The sequence below is a fragment of the Spermophilus citellus genome (assembly GCF_964194105.1).
Source record: "Spermophilus citellus genome assembly, chromosome: 3".
Classification (NCBI taxonomy): Eukaryota; Metazoa; Chordata; class Mammalia; order Rodentia; family Sciuridae; genus Spermophilus; species Spermophilus citellus.
The window spans coordinates 60381307-60396846 of record NC_138184.1 but is presented as its reverse complement, the minus strand read 5'-3'; the positions used below and the strand labels follow the sequence as shown (position 1 = coordinate 60396846).

Below are 15540 nucleotides of genomic sequence, written 5' to 3'. Positions count from 1 at the left end.
TATAAAAAGACAGAACATTCCTGATCATTTTTTGTGGGTTACCACTAACTATATCTTCCCTTTTGTTGTCAGTCTGTCCTATTAGCAATCACACAAAAATTATGCCACATCCCTGGTTGAAGAACAAGAGGAAAGACCTGAATGAGGGATCCAATGTGTCATGGCCTGAGTGAGCCCCACCATATGGATACCTGCACTATTGATGACATTCTTTATTAAGCCAATAAACTCAATTTCTGTATTTAGTTTAGCTAGATATTTAAATTGTCTTGAGCATATATTTTTCCTTTCCAAAAGCTTCTTTGAATAGAAAGAACTATGTGTTACTTTTATGATTCCTTCCTAATCAATTTAATAAAATATAGAACGTCGAGATTTGTTCATCCTATCTAATGTCACCACTTTTATAGAATGTTCAGATTTGAAGCCTGAGGCTCTTCTACTTCCAGAGAGCCCTTTGGTCATGTCATAGTGGCCCATGAAGAATACTTTTTCTTTCTTTTTGCCCTGGGGTTTCTCATTCCTCACTCACAGAATGAGAAGATTCCTGATTATTAGAAGAGATGTATGTTCTATCTCAAGAATCTGTGGTCATCCAGTAGGAGGGGCTATAATTTTATAATGCATTTAGTGACACAAGAAATTTCTGGAGAATAAAAATTAATTGGCTTATTATGAATGTTTTTGCTTCTTTTGCTCATGGCCAACATGGATACTTTAGTTTCTTTCTTTCTTTTTTTTTTTTTTTTTTTTTAGTTCTCGGCGGACACAACATCTTTGTTGGTATGTGGTGCTGAGGATCGAACCCGGGCCCCACGCATGCCAGGCGAGCGCACTACCGCTTGAGCCACATCCCCAGCCCATTAGTTTCTTTCTTAACCTGAAACAGAAGTGCAAAACTAAAGCTGAGCTTGGGAATCCTAGGACACATAATACCCCAAACCACATGATCACTGTGAGAGTGGAACAGAGACGATAGTCTCACATTTTAGGGAGAAGACCCTCAGAACCACAGGGAACCCCTGGGAGGTGCCTTTAACAACTCACCCCAGAGTAGATGCATTACAATATATGAAATGTGTTTGCACTAATTTGTTAACATAGCTAATATAGGTTTTAAAAAAAGGAGAGAATGGGTGTAATCTATGTGATTGGCAGCCTTCAGATCCTCTCACAGATGTGTCCAGGGAATTGAGAGAAATGTTTTGAGTTCAACTCTCACCAGTTTGCTACTATTCATTGGAAACTAAAGTAAGAGTCAGGTGACATGTTCCACTAAGGAAGCCACAGTTCTGCATTCTCCGGTGGTGTCTTGCCACTTTCTTATGGATTCTAAAATTAAAGACCTACAGAGAGGTGAGTTAAAGATGTCCTTTCCTTAAAATGGTGCAGGATCATCTCAGGTCCCCTGAGTCCCCATGCAACCTGTCCAGATAAGTGCCATTTTTCCTCAAATGTAGTACTGATGTTTGAGTAGGCTTCTGTGATTTTGATGAAGAATAAAAATAGCTAAATTGTATGTTAGGTAGGTCCTTTGATAGCCCTAAATTTTGTATTCAGATATACCCATATTCAAGAGCTCAGAGGAATGCAAAAGGAAATTTTCTTCTCAATAGATGGTTAATTTTTGTAGTAAAAACTAGTTATTTCAAGTAAATCATTTTAAATCCCCATCTATTTCTCAAACCATAGTGAGTTTAATTTACTGCTCTACCAGTTCTCCAAGTACATATCATTAAGTTGCCTTGTTATTTTCTATTTTAACTTTACTTGTTCATATTAATATTCACCAAGGAAGAGATAAGTTCTAATGCAATAATTTTATTTTATGTATTTGATTTTCCTTCTCTTATCTCCATAAATCAATTCAAAATATTTTAGCATTTACATTTATTACCTGAGATAATGAAAAATAATTATATACAGTGAAATGCTTCTCAATTAATCAGAATGAAATATTGGGGGGGTTTGTATCATATACTTATAAAGAGAGTTTAACCTCATATTCCTAAAAAATATCTAATAGTGTTTTCTTATGCAGATGTATTTCATCTTATGTTTGATCACACAAAAGTAAACCAATGGTGCTCTGGCTACCAGGAGGTTTCAAGCTGTAGCAGTGACCAAGGACTGTGAATGTTTAATTATATAACCAAATGGTAAGAGTAGCTATTTTCCCCTTCCCGGATTCCATAGGTCCAATTGTGTCATCTCTCCAATACACCAAAGTGAAAGGGGACATTAGCGGAGAAGTGATGGTGAACTTGTTCTGTATGAAAACAAAATCCAAGTATGCCCTTTCATGTATCTAATGCACATCACTAAATAGGGACACAAATCACAGTATTTATACTACATATGTGACTGTGTCCCTGTTGCACCTGAGAAAGCAGATATATCCTCCTTCCTTCCTCCAGCCTGTGTCTTTCCACACAGGCCATAGGCGCCAAAGGTGCTGTTGGGGTATGCTTTCCTCAAACTAGGCAGGGTGCACCAACTTTGGTATTTTTTGCTATCTGGCCAATTGGTCGATAGCATACATCTCAGGATTGTCCATAATTTGGACATGACAGAATGCAAAATATTTAAGTGATGACTTGCTTGTTCAGGGCAGGAAATGGAGTCTTAATTGTGTTACATTTCCCTTGAAACGACGTCACACTGTCAACTCTAAGGACACTGGGGATAATTTTAAAAAAGACTTGCATTCACATTTTTTTCTCCCTTTATGTTTTATCCTCTAATCTGCCAATTTAGACTTTCCTTGTTCTTCCCTGCTGTGACCTCCCTAACTGTGGCCTGTTTCTGAACTTGTTTTTCACGTTACTTTCTTTTGATTAGTGTCATCATATTCAGAACCTCCAGTCTGAGGACAGCTTGTGTTATTCAGGGTTTAAATCATGATCTGGAGCTTGGAACACCAGGGTATCCAGGTGCCGCTTCAGCATCCTTCTACCAACAGCTCTGAGGAGAGGTTTTGGTATCATCCTGATAATGGACAGTGCCCTTCTCTTCAGTGCCCTGATCTCCTAGGCTGAGTAGTACTGGCAGGTGTGAGTGGGGTGAGACACAGATGGGAGAGGACAGGCCAACAGGATTCCTTTCAATGTGTTTTTATGAAATGTCCACATTTTCAGGATGTTTTCTAATAAAACTAGTAAATTAGCATGGAAGTAGAAATGTTACATTCTTTATAATTCAACTACATATGAAAAATGGAAATGCACTCTAGGTCTCACTAGTACACACATGTGCAAACTGCACAGCACAGAGAAAGCCAACTGCTTCCTTGTATGCCATGTGCTGGTGCTTCAGAGGAGATAATGCATGTGGGGGACCCACGAGAGCATCCAACTCTGCCACTTTTCATGATCAGCACTTTGGGAAAAGTGATAAGGTTTTCCAGCTGTAACTAGAAAATTTTTCCTGTAAAAAAAGAAGTAGTATTCTACTTGTTTCCTTTCTCCTAATTAAAAGTTCCAAAGCTCTGCTGAAAACACAATTCTGTGTGTTTGCATGTTCATGACACCCCCTTGCTCCATCTCTCCCTCCCTTGGCAGTGCTGAAAACCAGAATCCTGTGCCCTCAGTCAACAGATAATTCAGATAGACTGTTTCTCCAGTTTTTCATTGCTGTGCATTTTATTTTCATAATCTAAATCAAAGAGAAACCTGTATTTCAGAACACATTAGAAGAGAATCATAGTATTTCAGTTTCTGCAATTTGTAAAGGGCATCTTCAAATGGTATATCCAGTTTATGTTATTGTAAAGGACTTCTGGGATCAAAGTGTCAGTGTATATATTATAACTTACTTCAAGTATGGACACAGGAGTAGATGTAATCTATTCATAACTACACAAAATACAAAGAAACCATGTAGCACTGTGGCTATTAATAACAATCTGTGACTCTTAGAATGTGAAGACTCCTAGACCCTATATTAGCATTTTTTTCGTTTGTTTTCTTTAGCATACCAAGAAAGCAAATCGTCTTTTGCTGAAGGTGTGAATGGGGAAAAACAATTCTTACTCACTTAATCATGTAGAAAACATTAAATTTTTATAATGTCACTAATTAATTTCCATTTTAGACAATGACACTTCCTCAAAGATTTCAAAGGAATTATTTAACTAGGCTTGAATCACTTAAATTGTCTTGACTCCTTGTCATTTCTGTGAACCCATAGTAACTGATGTTATAACACTACCATTTTCTAGGTAGATGTAAAAATAATATATAGTCTTATCCACTTGTTTTTCAGATGATAAAATGGGGGGGATATGTTGTAGATGTTACATACTTCATATATATACAGCAGAATTAAAACTGAAATGAAGAAAAGACTTTCATTTTATAAGGAGATATTCCACAAGGGTGTTATCATCCAATTATCTAGTACAATTTTTCCTCTCTATTCTTAGGAGAAATATTATTGCTTACTTAAAGAAGATATGAAAGCTAGCTCACTTATGTAAACTCCTTTCTCAGGATGAGTTTGGATTCCTTTCTCCTAATTAAAACACTAAAATGTATGCTCCCCAAAGTACTTAAATTTTATTGATGTGGTGGTGTATGCCTGTAATACCAGTGGCTTGGGAAGCTGATAAAGGAAGACTGCAGATTCAAGAACAACTTCATCAACTTAGTGAGGACCTAAGAAACTTAGTGAGACACTGTTTCAAAATAAAATAAAAAGGGCTGGGGGTGTAGTTCAGTGGTCAAGTGCCTTTGGGTTCCATCTCTGGTTAAAAAAAATACTAAAATTATGATTACTTTCCACTCCTTTTCCATGTGCCTAAGAATGGACAAAATAAAAAATTGAAAGAAGATTCTGCTAATAATTGAAGGTTCTGCCTTATTAGGTATGTTTTTCTGGCATAATAAAATATGTGTAAAATAGTATAAGTGGTTAAGGAACCTCTGTTCGATATCAGTACCAAAAACTACATATTAATAAAATCAAGAAGTCTGATTTCAGAGCCAACATTTTGATATGTTGTACGTAAATTGGTGATGAACAATCTAGAATAGAGAACACTGAAAGTAAGAAAGTGTACAAAACCACCCCATTGATGCTCTTTCCTTAAGAGTTCTATTTACAGTCCTGCAATCTGGCTCAATTGAACTCATGTCAAATGCTACATATTGAGTGTTTTATCAGGTTGTTGCACATACTAAGACAAATTAATAGTGGTTCAATTTATGAAAACAGTAGAGATCAACAGAAGATGCTATACTTGAGTATTGAGTTTTAAAAGGGTGTATTAAAGAGTACACACATATTTTGAAGTGGGCATTATTGTTTTGTTCCTTTTATTCTAAGAAATTGACTATATACTTCTTCTCACCAGAAAAATAAAATGACCCAAAACAACAAACTTTGCATTTTTATTGCTGTAAGAAATGCCTTTTCTTCCCAAATTGTCATTGGTATTACAGCCAATGTCTTCCTGCTTCTCTTCCACGTCCTCACATTCCTTCTTCAGCATAGGCCTAAGCCCACTGATGTGACCATTGATCACCTGGTTGTAATTCATTTGTTGATGCTAATAATCAGGGCATACCTGGATATAGCCATTTTGGGGGTTCAGGACATTTGGAATGACATCACATGTAAAGTAGTCATCTACTTGTAGGTTGATGAGGAACCTCTCAGTACCACCTGCCTTGCTGAGTGTCTTTCAGGCCATCACCCTCAGCCCCAGAAGCTCTTTTCTGGCAAAGTTCAAATACACGTATCCACACTACAGTCTGTAGTACTTACTCATTCTCTGGGTGTTCAACATGTTCATTCATGTTTATAATATAGTCTGCATACAAAGCCCCACCAATGAGACATCAGGTTTTGCTTTTGCCTTTGAATCCTGCACTATTTCTTCCACGGGTCACTAATTCAAGACCTTATTTACCCTGGTGGGAATACTCTGGGATATTTTCCTTCTAGGGCTCAAAGCCCTCTCCAGTGAGTACATGGTGGCTCTACTGTGCAGGAACAAGAGGCAGTGCCAGCACCTTCACAGCACCAGCCTATTTCCAAGAGTATCCCCAGTACTGAGGGCCACCAGGACCACCCTGATGCTCATGGTATTCTTTGTGCTCATGTACTTTGTGGATGGTGTTATCTCCTCCTGTTCTGAAGAGATGCAGAAGAATTACCTGGCTCACATTAGGTTCCAGATGCTGGTGGGCAATAGCTATGCCACTGTCAGTACTTTGATGCTAATCAGTACTGATAAATGGATAATCAAGTTCTTCCAATCCACATTGGGAAAAGAGAAGAAATATTTATTCAGTGCTAGGTAACCCCTTATTTTGTCATCCCATATTATTTATTTCTAAATTGATGTGGTTGGAGGTGTAATTTGAACATTTGTTCTTTGTGAAGATGCTAAATCAACCCGGGTGCAGTTATCATCCCAACAGCATAGGAAGCTGATGTGGGAGGATCAAAAGTTCAAGGCTAGCCTCAGCACCTAATGGAGACTATAAGAAACTTAGCAAGACCCTGTTTGAAAATAAAATATAAAAATGCCTGAGTTGTGGCTCAGTATTTAAGTGCCTCTTTGTTAAGTTCCTAGTACAAAAAAAAAAAGATGCTTAATCACAAATGAGCTGTTTTGTTACTGTACATACTTAAGCCAAATATCTTACACTGTCCAAAGTTTTCTCTCTTGGCTGTAAAAATGCTTTCTTGTAGAATAATTCTGCTTTGTCCAAGTGAGAGAACAAACTTGCATATGTACAATTCTATATGCCTGATATAATTACTGTTATGATTCATTTCTTTTATTAGAGTAACAACTATCAATAAGGATAATGAAATTCCCTCCATGTTAACTGCAGGAGATTTTCTAACAATAATTATACCTTTATTCTTCTGGTATTTTTTTTTAGAGAGAGTGAGAGAGGAGAGAGAGAGAGAGAGAGAGAGAGAGAGAGAGAGAGAGAGAGAGAGAATTTTTAATATTTATTTTTTACTTCTCGGCGGACACAACATGTTTTTTGTTGGTATGTGGTGCTGAGGATCGAACCCGGGCCGCACGCATGCCAGGCGAGCGCGCTACCGCTTGAGCCACATCCCCAGCCCTTCTGGTATTTTTTTCAACTGCATTTTTGTATTTTAAATTTTGTCAATATTATTTTATTTTCATCTGAATGATAAACTCATAGTGAGGGCAGAAAAGGCAGCAGTAGCTAATCAGGAGTCAGGGGGGAAAAGAGAGCTCAGTTTTATTGGAAACAGACAGATATAATCCAAATTCCAATTCTCCTTCTATTTGCCCTGTGGCCTTGAACTAGTGGCCTAACTCTTTCAGCTTCAGTTGTAAAATAGAGACAGTATCTCTTTGGGGTTATGATATGGATGCAAATGAACAACAGTCTTCATTTTGGCGGCATGTATCCTGACATTGGGAGGGTGTAGAGATTAGACTGGCCCCTGCACAAGAGTGGGATTCAAGTTTATAAAACATGCCACAATTATAAAAGAAGAAGAATAGTTACTATCGGTGTACATGCATATTTTATGTATATATTAACTATTATTTACCATAGTAATATTGTGAGGATTGCAGTACTACTATCCCCACTGGAGGAAACTAAGTCTCAGATAAATTAAGTAAGTAAATTACAGAAGAAATATCTGAAGAGTCAGGATGTGGACCTTGAAAGTCAGGATGTAGGTCATGCTCTTAGCCAATGATCACTATTGCTGCTAGAACAATAACATTAATTAATTAATTAGTCAATCCTTATTTATTTATTTGGTACTGGGGATTGAACTCAGGAGCACTCAGCCTGAGCCAAATCCCTAGCCCTTTTTATATTTTATTTAGAGACAAGGTCTCCCTGAGTTACTTTGGGCCTTGCTAAGTTGCTGACACTGGTTTTGAACTCTCAATACTCCTGCCTCAGTCTTCCATGCCACTGAGATTAAAAGCACTGGCCACCATGCCCAACAATGACCTTTATTTTAAAATGACACACAGGATTCACAGCAAATGCTCCTGAGAACCAGAGGCTAAAATGCCAACCCAGTCCTGCATCCTTCCATTGCAAAAGTACAGCTGGATGGCAGGTGGCTATGTGTTTTGACCTGTGGTATTGTGGTCCTAACTAAAGAAGTCAGGCTGCCGGATTGAACCCAAGATCAATGTGAAAGCTGCTTAGTGGCAGGATTTGTAAACCCCAGGAGGACAGCCCAAGGCACCATCTTCCTTCTGGAATAGCATGTGAAGATTTCAGCTGCATTTCTGGGGTTACTGTGGGGGCCTCCCATGGTTACTTGTCCAAGAACCCAGGAGGCTGTCATTTCTCCTGACTATTGAAATGTCTACTCTAACCAGAGGAAGAATGTTATCATGGGGTGTCTCCATCATTGTAAGTTTAAAAACTCTATGCATCAGAAAATATTCAAATATTGTTTTCTGTTTCTTAGCCTCTGTTAAAGAGGCTGGTCTTGAACTCCTGAGTTCAAGTGGTCCTACTGCTAAGCCACTTGAGTAGCTGAACACAGCTGAACAGTGATGTGCCCAACTCAAATATTACAGCAGATTCAAACTAGTGCTGAGTCTACAACATTTCCTGTCCCTCCAGAAGTCTATTTTAACCTCATCTCCACAGGCTGTTACATCATCATGATATGAGAGAAGCTGCCACTCTTTGTTAGGAAAGAGTGTGTAAATGTCAACATCTGGATCTTGTGTGGCCTGGACCATCTTTTACCAAAGGGATAGCTAAAGATTATTAAAGAAAAACAGCCACACTGTCTCCCAGGTAGAGTGAGAAATACAGGGGTGCCATCAGAAATCAAACAGATGCTCAGAAGTAGCTGAGCAAGGTAAACTTGGCTTCTGTAGAACAAGTCCTGGTAGGAAAATTTGCATGCATTCCTTGTGCATTCTTGGGCAGACACTCCACCTGTGTTTATCCTAGCAGAGCCCTGCCTTTGCTCTGATAGGAGGAGCTTGGCTTACAGTCTATGGGATTAGCTAATTTTTAAATTTGGGCGGGCAAAGGGAAGAGCTCTCTTTTATATATCTATGATTGGATGCAGGTTGAAAAGTTCAAAATGCCCATGATTGGAAGGAGGTCGGGGGCGGGGCGGCGCCGGCCCTGATTGTAGTGCCACAGCTGGTCCTGCCGGTTGGAGGGGACTGACTTTGCCAGGACAAGGCTGCGACCAGCGCGGATCTCGTAGGAGGGGTAGTGTGCAATAACAATCAAGCTTTACAATGACAACCTATTTGGAATTCATCCAAAAAAATGAAGAACGAGATGGAGTTCGATTTAGTTGGAATGTTTGGCCATCAAGTCGACTGGAAGCTACAAGAATGGTTGCTCCAGTTGCAGCCCTCTTTACACCACTGAAGGAAAGGCCTGATTTACCACCCATTCAATATGAACCTGTTCTGTGTAGTAGGACTACTTGCCGTGCAGTTTTGAATCCTTTATGTCAAGTGGATTATCGAGCAAAACTCTGGGCTTGCAACTTTTGTTATCAAATGAATCAGTTTCCACCTACTTATGCTGGGATATCTGAACTGAATCAGCCTGCTGAACTTTTACCTCAGTTTTCTAGCATTGAATATGTAGTTCTGCGTGGTCCACAGATGCCTTTGATATTCCTCTATGTGGTTGATACTTGCATGGAAGATGAAGATTTACAAGCCTTGAAAGAATCCATGCAGATGTCATTAAGTCTCTTACCACCTACAGCTTTGGTTGGACTTATTACTTTTGGGAGGATGGTGCAGGTTCATGAACTTGGATGTGAAGGCATTTCAAAAAGCTATGTCTTCAGGGGAACAAAAGATCTATCTGCCAAACAACTGCAGGAGATGCTGGGACTCTCTAAAGTACCAGTCACCCAAGCAACACGAGGTCCTCAGGTACAGCAGCCACCTCCTTCCAATAGATTTTTACAGCCAGTACAGAAAATAGACATGAATCTCACAGATCTCCTGGGAGAACTTCAGCGAGACCCTTGGCCTGTGCCACAGGGAAAGAGACCTTTGCGTTCCTCGGGAGTGGCACTTTCCATAGCTGTAGGACTACTTGAGTGTACTTTCCCCAACACTGGTGCTTGTATCATGATGTTCATTGGTGGTCCTGCTACTCAGGGACCTGGAATGGTGGTTGGAGACGAATTGAAGACACCTATAAGATCATGGCATGACATTGAAAAAGACAATGCCAAATATGTTAAAAAGGGAACCAAGCATTTTGAAGTATTGGCTAATCGAGCTGCTACAACTGGTCATGTTATTGACATCTACGCATGTGCATTAGATCAGACAGGTCTCCTGGAGATGAAATGCTGTCCCAACCTTACTGGTGGATACATGGTCATGGGTGATTCTTTCAACACTTCTTTATTCAAACAAACTTTTCAAAGAGTCTTTACCGAAGATATGCATGGACAGTTTAAAATGGGCTTTGGTGGTACATTAGAAATAAAGACTTCAAGGGAAATAAAGATTTCAGGAGCAATTGGACCCTGTGTGTCTCTCAATTCCAAAGGACCCTGTGTATCTGAAAATGAGATAGGAACGGGTGGCACTTGTCAATGGAAGATATGTGGACTCAGTCCCACTACAACCTTAGCTATATATTTTGAGGTTGTTAATCAGCATAATGATCCAATTCCTCAAGGAGGACGTGGTGCAATCCAGTTTGTGACCCAGTATCAGCATTCAAGTGGGCAGAGGCGCATCCGGATGACCACCATTGCCAGGAATTGGGCAGATGCTCAAACTCAAATCCAAAACATCGCTGCATCTTTTGACCAGGAGGCAGCTGCCATTCTTATGGCCCAGCTAGCAATATATACAGCAGAAACAGAGGAAGGACCAGATGTGCTCAGATGGCTGGACAGACAGCTCATTCGACTGTGTAAGAAATTTGGAGAGTATCACAAAGATGATCCAAGTTCCTTTAGATTTTCGGAAACTTTCTCTCTTTATCCACAGTTTATGTTTCATTTAAGACGATCTCCTTTCTTGCAAGTTTTTAACAATAGTCCTGATGAAAGTTCGTATTATCATCATCATTTTATGCGTCAAGATCTGACCCAGTCTCTAATCATAATTCAGCCTATTCTGTATGCATATTCTTTTAGTGGACCACCAGAGCCGGTTCTTCTTGATAGCAGCAGCATTCTTGCAGATCGTATTCTTCTCATGGACACATTCTTCCAGATTTTGATTTATCATGGTGAGACTATAGCACAGTGGCGGAAGTCAGGATACCAAGACATGCCAGAATACGAAAATTTCCGTCACCTTCTGCAAGCCCCAGTAGATGATGCACAGGAGATCCTTCACTCCAGATTTCCAATGCCAAGATATATTGACACCGAACATGGGGGCAGCCAGGCTCGTTTCCTGCTTTCAAAAGTCAACCCTTCACAGACTCATAATAATATGTATGCCTGGGGGCAGGAGTCTGGAGCACCCATCCTCACAGATGATGTTAGTTTACAAGTGTTTATGGATCACTTGAAGAAACTTGCTGTGTCAAGTGCTGCTTGACATATGAAACATGTTAAAGACACTTAAGAAGATGAAATATTTCAGTTTCATTTTTTTCCCTTTTTCAGTTTGTCTGTGGAAACCAACAGATCTCTCTAGACTTTTTTTTGTATCAGTATGGTTTGAGAAAACATAAAAATGTTCACGTTTGTAGATAAAGCTGGAATATAATGAGAGCATTGAGAACAAATTTGTTTTGCTTGCCACAGTATTATAACTGGTTTTAGAATTTCAAAGTCTTTATAACTTAATTATGTTAAAGAGTAAAAATAGAGTCTGCCTTGTACAACAGATATAACTTATTTGTATATTGCAGACAAATCCAAAGTGGCACTGAATATCCTCACTGACCTTTTAAAAACTTATTTAATTTTAGCCAGAAAGGAACAAATCAATAGTTATGATAAATGTGAACATTTTTTCTTATTTGTTGATTTTTTTTAGTGATTTTCAGCACTTATGCATACACTTTTTCCTGTAGTTTTTCTGGTAAGGCAGATTTATTTTATGATTTGTTTAGAAATTATCTGACTTTATAATGGCAATTTTCATGAAGATAATTTAATGTTTTTGATTATTTGGAAAAATTATTTAGAGATGAAAAATTTTGGTGGGGGTAACATTCCCACAAATGACAATAAATGTGAAATTCCTACAAAGTACCTAACTTATGTGACTAACCACAATAATTTCTTTTTAAAAAGGATACAGAAAATAAAGCATTTGGTTAGAGTGCATAAAGAAAGCCTTTGCAGTAAAATGACTATTGTAACTACTAAACCAAATTTGGTTTTCACTACTCATTTTGTTGTTTTCCCTTCTTTTTCTGTGGTAAATTTTACATTATATCCTTCAGTATTTTAACACTATTTTGGGAGTTTACATTTCTTATTTCTGCTTCCTTTGTGTGAACTTTATTAAGTTGTGGTTCTTATTGAAACAGTATTATATAATGTTTAATTATGTCACATGATGATACTTAGTTCTGTTTTGATTTATTCATCAGTAACATTCGCTTTTACCTTTTAAAGTTTACTTATAGCAGATGTTTACATTGCTAAAGCCAGATATGTTTTGACAATGAAATTTACATATCAAGTACTTCAAATGAAAGGTGGTGCGCTGATATATGCTTAGAAAGCTAGTTCTGATGATTGTTACTTGTATGAACACAATCATATGATGGTAAAACAGAAAACTTATAATTGTTATATTCAGTTTGCTTAAGTAAGTTCCATTTTATTTGAATTGAACTGTGCTAGACCAAAATGCCAATAAAATATACTTTTCTCTGTGAAAAAAAAAAATAAAAACAAAATGCCCATGATTGGATCTTACATCCCAATTAAGGCTAAATACTGTATTCTGAAAATGGGCTACCAGACTTTCTGTTTTTCACGAGTTCTCCCATTTACTTTTGATACTTTTTGGTCTTATTTTCAGTTTTATTCTTGCACCCTTTGTTATCGCTAGGAATCCTAGATATATTGAAGTGGAAATTGCCCATGGATAAGAGTTCTTTCCTGGGTTGGGGATATAGATTAGTTGGTAGAGTGCTTGCCTCACATGCACAAAGCCCTCAGTTCAATCCCCAGAAACACACACATGTATACACACACACACAGTTTTTTTTTCCTTTTTAGCAATTTGTATAGTTATTCTGGTGATTAGGAACGTTGGTAACGTTCATCCATCTCAATTGAAGCTTGTCTTCTTTACAGATCTTGATTAAATCCATGCTGCCTGGCTGAATTGATGAATTGTAAACTCTAGAGGTGGAGTCTGAGCAGAAGTTCATAATAACCATAACAGCAAACAAACAAATAATAATAAAAAAAAACATACACAGATCTAGTCTGTCTATGCAGGAGGTCAAAAAATTTGCTAGTCTCAAATTGACTTAGAAAAGATTGTGACTCCGAGAGAACTTTCTTTGATATTTATCAGCCATACCCATATGAAAACCCTTCCTTCACAACCTACCAGTTTCACTTACTTTTGGAAGGACTGACACAAATGTATACCTCAAGTAACAATAAAATAACTATTATCTTATCCTTTAAATGTCATGTATGGCTGTGGTTTGGTTATACTCTCCTGCCAGGTGTCTTAAGACCAAGTTGGTCAAAATGGACCATTTTCCTATCTACTGTTACAGTCACCTGAAATTGGTCACATATCACTCTTCAGAACTTTTGAGAACTCTCTTGGCACCTTTAGCTTTTTCTCTACCAGTTGTGCCATTTGACAGGTTGGGTCAGAGTCTTGCTGAACAAATGTTGCTTCTCTTGGTTGTATCCAGAATGTTTCCCTGTCGAATGACCCTCCTCTTTGTAGAATGTGCTCTGGTTGGATTCCTGTTTTCTGTGGTACTTTCAATCTCTCTGAATGGACTTTTGGTTGCCTTAGCAGTGTTGTAGGGACTGGAGAGGGGTACCAAATTTCCCTGGATTCTGGCTAACCTCAGAGAGCAAGGGACCGAATATTGGATTATTTTTCCTTGACCCTTTTACTTCCTTAACTTTGGTCTCCAGGATTTGATTTTAAACATCAAGCAATTCAGTTTCACCAGTCTTGAAGTAGCAGTACTGAGTTTTAATTTCAATGTTTATAATTTTATAATGACCCTTTCAATTTAATTGGGATCATTGTTAGTACTGGAAGTGTTTTATATTTTATATTCTATCTGTCATATTGGTGATGGCTTATTGTCCCAACTCAGGTTGTTCTTTTAGATGCAGTGTTTCTGCAAAACACCAAACAGGCAACAGTTACAAAGTTTTACAAGGAAAATGCACAGTTAAATTAAAAAGAGTAAAACCATGTTCAGTTTGTATAGTAGCTATGAATAAGAAAACGTGTTTTATCCAAATCCTTTACTTAGTTACATATTATATTCCAGTTTTTTTAGATCACAGTAATTTTTACATCAAAAATATATCTTTTAAACATAGCATTAATTGTGCTTAATTCTGATCTTCTTTGGAAACATACTAACTTGGTGTAAAGTGAGAGGTAGAGAATTATCTCATGTGAAGTGAGACTCATAAAAAATTTAGGTAAAATACTTTATTTCTGAAGCTGATCTTTGCCTTTGTCTAAAATATCTTAAATGGCAGCTACAAGCCATTTTCCACTTGAAGGAGCCTGCCTGACTCCAAAATTTGAGAAACTAATCGCTGCTGATTTTGCAAGATTTGGTATACTCTCTTGTGACAAGCCCATCAATGATGACCAGATAAAGACGATTTTCCAGTGAACTTGAGGTTGAGACCAATGTATGGCCATTTTACACTAAATAACTACTGTGTGTGTGTGTGTGTGTGTGTGTGTGTGTGTGTGTGTACACATGCATATTTTAGGGTTTGCTGGCATTAGAATCAACAGGAGAAGGTTTTGTTAACAACCACAGGGTTCTCCACTCCGCCTTTCCAGAAGCAGCAGGGTGTTACTTGAGCACCTGTATTTCTAACAAGTGTCCAGGTGATGATGATGGCCTTCCTTCCTTAGAGCCCATGGGAAGCAGAAGTGAGGTCAAGTGGGTCTTTGACTATCTTGCTCTGGAATCCCAGGTAAGTGCTTTGCTCTGTCTTCCAGACTCCCAGCTGGTAGGATGAGAAGTTTGAACATGTCTAATGCCTCATCCCGGGGGTGCAAAGATTAGATCTGGGGCCCGGTTTGCTATAAGGAATCTAGACCCTGGTGCTTCCTGTGTGAAACCTTGCATGCACCCAGGAAGCATACAGGGGGACCACAGTGGCAGGCTCCACTTCCCTGCTTTGGGGGTGCAAATTAGCAGAAGAAAGCAGGCTTCTAACTTCATCTCCCATCTCTATTCGGTGACCTAGAATAAGGAACTCCTCTCCAAGTTTATTCACTTTATTCAAGCGGTCACTGAGAAGTCAGTGAGAAGCATTGTCGTCCACCTGTCAGGTTTAGCAAGCGGAGCCATGCTGAGCCAAAGGGCTGGACTGAGTCATCCTACAGAGGCCAAATTTTAGGAGCAG

General features: G+C 38.5%; 2 protein-coding genes across 2 annotated transcripts in view; both read left to right on the top strand.

The window, feature by feature from the left end:
* Window positions 1–15540, top strand: part of LOC308643747 (uncharacterized protein) — a 738434-nt gene that overhangs the window by 597166 nt on the left and 125728 nt on the right. The window lies entirely within an intron of this gene.
* LOC308646037 (protein transport protein Sec23A-like) lies at window positions 9093–12799 on the top strand. Its single transcript, XM_081288558.1, has one exon. It carries the CDS (start codon window positions 9236–9238, stop codon window positions 11531–11533), a length of 2298 nt encoding a protein of 765 aa, XP_081144684.1. The 5' UTR covers window positions 9093–9235; the 3' UTR covers window positions 11534–12799.

Excerpts from the sequence above, each read along its gene's own strand:
- LOC308646037 (XM_081288558.1), top strand. The coding sequence starts at position 9,236 with ATGACAACCTATTTGGAATTCATCCAAAAAAATGAAGAACGAGATGGA.